At 34.7% G+C, this 5,901-nt stretch overlaps 1 protein-coding gene across 1 annotated transcript; it reads left to right on the top strand.

The window, feature by feature from the left end:
- The first annotated feature begins 1,322 nt into the window (after positions 1-1,322).
- LOC108333423 (uncharacterized) lies at positions 1,323-4,402 on the top strand. The gene is made up of 2 exons (XM_017568854.2): positions 1,323-1,385; positions 2,376-4,402. Exon 2 carries the CDS (start codon positions 2,406-2,408, stop codon positions 4,275-4,277), a length of 1,872 nt encoding a protein of 623 aa, XP_017424343.1. The 5' UTR covers positions 1,323-1,385; positions 2,376-2,405; the 3' UTR covers positions 4,278-4,402.
- Positions 4,403-5,901: the final 1,499 nt, after the last annotated feature.

The raw sequence follows: 5,901 nt of genomic DNA, 5'->3' as shown, positions 1-5,901 counted from the left end.
TTCAAAAATCTATGTTAGTATCTTTAAGTTCCATCATACATTCTACCACATTTTTACTAAAAATAAAATTTTTATACATCACTTTTAAGTACGTCAATGTTAACAATTTTATGATATATCACAATATGTAATTAATCTGTAGGCTCTTGATGTATTTGAATTGAAATAATTTTAAAAAAAATCACAGTCCATTTAATAAGTGGAAAGACTAATTTACAATTTATTAATTTAATTGTTGTATAAAAGTTATTTAATTATTAAACAATAAACTAATGTAAAATTTAAAAATAAAGTATAAACTTTTAATGATATAAACAAATGTTTTTTAAAGCTAATCTGACTCATAATTATTAGATTATGTGTTGTTAATTATAATTTATTTTTTTTTATTTTCAAAGTACCTGGAAAACTGAAAAAGCATAAAATAGTTTAATTGTCTAACTCTTTTTAATGAAAACATTTTCATAATGTTACCACGCATAACAATATTTGAGAGAATGATAAAACTTTGTACATTGATCAAATATTTTCATTTTTCTCTTAAAACTCACATTAGACATGATTGTGAACTTCAAAAACCTCAATTAGGTGACACTCTAAAATTTAATAAAAATATATAATAACATGAAACAATCCATAAAAAAATACAAAAACATAAAAAGAAAACAATAAAAGAATGAGACCAAACTAAATTTATGTTAAAAAACATACATAAATACTTCTTTATAAAGAATTAAAAAAAACAAAACAAAAACAAATTGATCTCCATTATGAAAATAAGGTTATAATAATTTTAAAATGTAATCCAAGTATATATCGCAATCAATATATACTATTATAATGTTCTAAATGCACACATAGGTTTAATATAATATATTATTATTACATTTTTCAATTGAACTTTTATTAAAACAAACTGGTCTTCCTTAAAAATTCTTTTTTTAGTAACATTCTAAGTGAGTGACTGAACGAGAATGACGGATAGGCAAAGACTTTTCCTTTTCTACAACATTTTTTTGTAGGTTAAATTTGTAATTCAAAACCAAATAAAAAAAATGAATTTGGTTTATTTCGCTAGACTCGGACCTTCAACTAATTTTTGAGTGAGTCTTCTTCTAGTTTTTTATGCGAATCGAGTTTACTATTTTTCTCTTTTCTTCATATGATTTCCATTTTCAATGTTCATCCTAGAAACTCCCACATTTGCCCCTGTTATGTTTGAATTTGTGGCATGTGTAGCAAAGACAAATAGACAAGTGGAAATATTGATGAAGTTTGATATTATAAAATATTGCTATTCAGTTTATTTATGACAAGTCATGTATTGAAAGAAAGACAAGCAACACCAGAAAGCAAAAGGAAAACACACACTAACAACAACATAGGTATGCTTCTGTGAACTGTTGAAGCTTGAACAATGTAGATTGCTCAGTGATCTGGGAATTTATTTTGTTGATGGGTGTCTTGGTTTTTTCTCCATCTTGTTCTTGTGGTGTGTGTGAATCTGAATCTTTCGGTGTGTTGGAGTGATGGAACTGGGTTAAAGTTTGGATTTTGAAGATGGTATTCTTAAACCCATGTCTATTTTTTCTTTTTCAGATGGTTATGATTATGCTTTTAGAGGGTAGAGAAACAAGAAGATGGGGTTGTTCATGGTGCATTGTTTGTTTGATGGGCTAGTTTGATAGAGAAAATGAGGGTGGAATGGCTGTGAAATGCAGTTGTTAAAAATCTATTGAAATGAGTACTGGAATAGGGTTCCTAAACCATTGACCTAGAAGAATCAAAAGAACAACTTTGTTATTAGAAATCATATGGCAGTGCATTGATAAATCATAGCACATATTTATGCATTCCAATGAAAAAGCTTTCCACTTTAAACTTATTAACAATGCTCTCCATTCCCCTTAACATTTGTCTTTTGAATATCTATATTATGGACGGTTTTCATGGTTTAATATCTGTTCATTTTCTAACACTAACTGCAAAATTAACCGTGTCATCATCGTTTAAAACCATCTTGGTCTATTCATTCATTTTTCTATCTTTTAGGTTTCAAATTTTCTTTGCATTGATGATTTCGGCTGTGCTTACCTCTTATTCATCTGTTTAAATTGTCGAGGGAAAGCTAGCATCAAACTCTTGAACTTTTTCATTAATTTGATGTGTTTTGATTAGCTTTGTTTTCTAACCAAAAAATTAAGGACCTAAAGAAAGGATTGATGATGCTAACCTTATTTCTGGGGTTTCTAAGTTGTAACTCTTCAACCACTTTGGTTCTCAATGATTCTTCCATTTTCCAGATTGTCTATTTTTTTTGGTTCAGTACTTGTAGAAGGAAGTAGACATTTAATTTCTCTATATATAAGTGGCAGGAGTAGAGCAAGACGTCGAAAACTGAATAGATGTCTCCAGTGAAATTGAAATCAAAATCTAAGGCTGGTAAGGATCAAAGGAACACCACTCCAACTACATATGGTACCAGTAATCATGGAACTGATCTAACTGGTACTTCTGCTACTGCATATAATCCATTTTCAAGTGCATCATTTCCTTCCCTGGAAACAGCATTAGTTTCTACTTTCACTCCAACCAATGGCAACAATCATTTTCAAAAGATAGATGACACATATGAGCATCCAAGTAGTCTTCAAGGGACAGTGTCAGAGTGTGACTCGGTTTCTAACAATGGCAGCTGCTCTGGTGAATCAGAAGACCCTAAAGAGAAAGTGAGAAAGTCTTCCTTTGGGCAGGAGGGTGTTCCAGGATCTGAGAACGAAAGAAGGGAGAAGATTCGGCTTAAGAACGAGAGGAAACACCAGCGCCAGAGGGAAAGGAGAGCTCAAGAACTGCATAACCGATGTTGTGGGTATCTGATGTCAAAGAAACTAGAATCACTTGCACAGCTCCTGGTGGCAATGGGGTTCTCTTCTGATAGAGCAATGTTGGCCTTAATGTTAAATGATGGAAAGATAGAGGAATCAGTATCATGGATGTTTGAAGCAAGTGAAGCTCACACCAAGACTACTTCCAATGTTGGAGTCAGGGCTAATTTGAAAATTGATGTGAGTGAGGAGCTTGTGCAAGTATCGGATATGGAGGCAAGATACAATTGTTCTAAGCAAGAAGTTGAAAGGGTAGTTATTGCCTGTGAAGGGGACCTTCGTAAGGCAGAAAATACTTTAAAGTCTCAGAAGCAAGAATCTTCAGTAAGCCAACTAAAGCCAGAACAGTCTGCTAAAATCAGTGGCCTGATGAGATCACAGCGGCTGCCATCTGTTTCAGTTTCAACCCAGCAAAGACAAACGGGTGAAGGTGATTTCAAGTATTCCAGAGTAGGTAGTTCAGCTTCTGTGTTCCCAGATCCTCAAAGCAAGAATCTTCTGTATCATCAAATGGCTCTGCCAGTTAAAAGATGGGTTGTTTCAGGATCAAGCCCTTCTGCTACGTATGCTATGGCACCCTCCACACAAGTATCATCCCCATCTGTTAAAATAGAGGTTCAGCTTAGTTCCTTTGGGAATAAAGGGAGAATGTTCCACCAAGGAATGGATAGGGACCCAGTAGTCATGATGCAGCAGCATCCACTATTTAGAAATGGTAAGCAAGACCCTATTTCTAGGGGAAATGCCTCACCTTCAGCGACACGAGGTTTGTATGCAAACAATTATCCAGCAGCTGAAAATGTAAGGTCAAATAGGATGTTTCTACAAAACCACATCAGAGGAATTGTGGCTAATGTGAACATGGACCAGCTTTACCAAGCTTATTATAAAGACCATCCCTATGTGTTTGGACATGTAGATTCCTCATCATCTGGGGTGGGGGTTTTTTGTAAGCCAATGCATACTTCATCACCTTGGCCTTCAATTCGGTTGAGCACAAATGCACCTTCACCTTCTCTTACAGTTCCACCTTCCCTTGGACTATTTTCTGGTCAGACTGGAGCAAGAGCATTCAGCTCACATTCACATGTGGATTGGAACACTGGTGGCATGATGCCAGAGTTCGACTACACCAGAGTTGACTGGACTTTGGATTGCACTTCCTTGTCTTCTAAACAAGGTGGATTGGGGTTAGGGATCTCAGCAAACATTTCAGGCAACAGAATGAGCAATTCATGCATGGCAGGGCTACAAAATGTTTGCATGAGTAGGAACACTTCATCCTTCAGTGGTTTGAGAGAGTGGACATCCCCTTTTGAAGGGAATGACATATTCAGTCTTCCTAGGAGCTTTGTTACCTCTCCTCCTCTCATGAGACTGCAGGACTCTTGAGTCTTCTATAATTGCTGCAATGGCTATCTTCATGGATTGTTCTTGTTTTCCAATGAAATGCATCAATTACTTGCTAGTGGCTTATGTTCTTTTGTGCCTTGTTGCTGAAACCAAACTCGTGTTGTGCCCTCTTAAAAAAGACAAAGCTTCTTTCTAATTAAATCTAACTATGTTGTTTCCAATACATTTTACAAACTAGATTCACAGCAGACATGAATTGTTTTTTCAACCATTCTAGTTGTTCACCAATGGGAGTTGATCTAGCAGAAAAGATTAGTCTTTTCTTTTTAATTTTCTTAAAGAAAGGTACTTTAAATAAAATTGACTCTGCAAAAGTATATGGGAAAAAGAATAGAAAACATATATTACCAAAAAAATGTAAATATTAAAATTTTATTTTGGTAACATAACATGTATAACTACCTAAGATAAACTTGATTATTTAGATTATCAAAATAAAAGGATAAATGGAAACTAGAATAGATAGAAAACGTGTCTGTGAGGTCATGCAGGCATAAGTTCGATTCTTACGTATGAATCCAAAGAACTTCGGTACCTTTGCATTGTGTCCAAGGTGAGACACCTCAAAGGAGAATGAGTACCCAATTCATCACTCTACGCCCCCCACCAATTCCCAACATCACAAACCCAAACACCAGAAAAAGACCAACACCAAATAATTTTTATCCCTTCGCATGTCTACAGACATCCTTCAGTCGTACTCTTAGAACTCTGCACTTCCCTCAAAGAGCTTCACCAGATCCTCCTCCTTGTCATCAAAATCGATTTCTCCGACGAGCACTTTTTCCAGACCAAGCTCATCAGCTTGTTCTGCAAGTTCAGCAGCATCACTGAAGCTGCACGTGTCTTTGAGATTGTGGAACACAAGCTCGACGTGCTTTACCACACCATGCTCAAAGGGCATGTGAAAAACTCAGCTTTACGTGATGCCCTGAACTTTTATGGTAGGATAAGGTATGATGAGGTGAGTCCTATGGTGTATGACTTCACCTATAGACCTGTCAAATAAGCTCACATCATATCAAATAAACTCTCATCATACGACGGGTTAGGCCACAGGATAAAAAATTCTTTTATTAAAAAAGTTCAAAGAGCCAAATATTTTCAAAGAAGATCTGTGGGTTAGGACTGGATTTTTTTTTAGGATGAAAAAAAAATATAAACCCATTTAAAAAATTTGTAATTTCATAACAGTGAAAGGCATAGGATTGTGAACTTAGAGTGAATTCTTTTGTAATTTCATAGCAGCTATAGGGAAACGTGCGTATGATGTGATAGGATTAGCATAAGCAATAAGAGTTAGTACAACTGGTTAGTAAAAATTAAAGCTGTTAAGAAAAACAGGTTAGTAAAAACAGCAAATGAATATCAAGTAACCTATCAAACTAGCCTATGAAACTGCAAATAAAAATTCAAAACAGCTATACTACTTTACTTCCTAAAAATAGCAAATGGAATTTAAACTATGATAACGATGATCTAAAAAAGAAAAAAATAAAAACAGTAATCAGCACGAGAAAGTATAAAAAGTTAACCAAAAAAGCAAAAAGATTTAGAACATGCTATATCAGAATTGCACATTGTCCTCTGTCAGACCTCGGAA

The sequence above is a fragment of the Vigna angularis genome, chromosome 11 (genome assembly GCF_016808095.1).
Source record: "Vigna angularis cultivar LongXiaoDou No.4 chromosome 11, ASM1680809v1, whole genome shotgun sequence".
Classification (NCBI taxonomy): domain Eukaryota; kingdom Viridiplantae; phylum Streptophyta; class Magnoliopsida; order Fabales; family Fabaceae; genus Vigna; species Vigna angularis.
The sequence above is the reverse complement of the archived record's forward strand: the minus strand, read 5'-3'. Positions and strand labels throughout refer to the sequence as shown.

Coding starts and splice junctions, on each gene's coding strand:
- LOC108333423 (XM_017568854.2), top strand. CDS start 2,406: ATGTCTCCAGTGAAATTGAAATCAAAATCTAAGGCTGGTAAGGATCAA.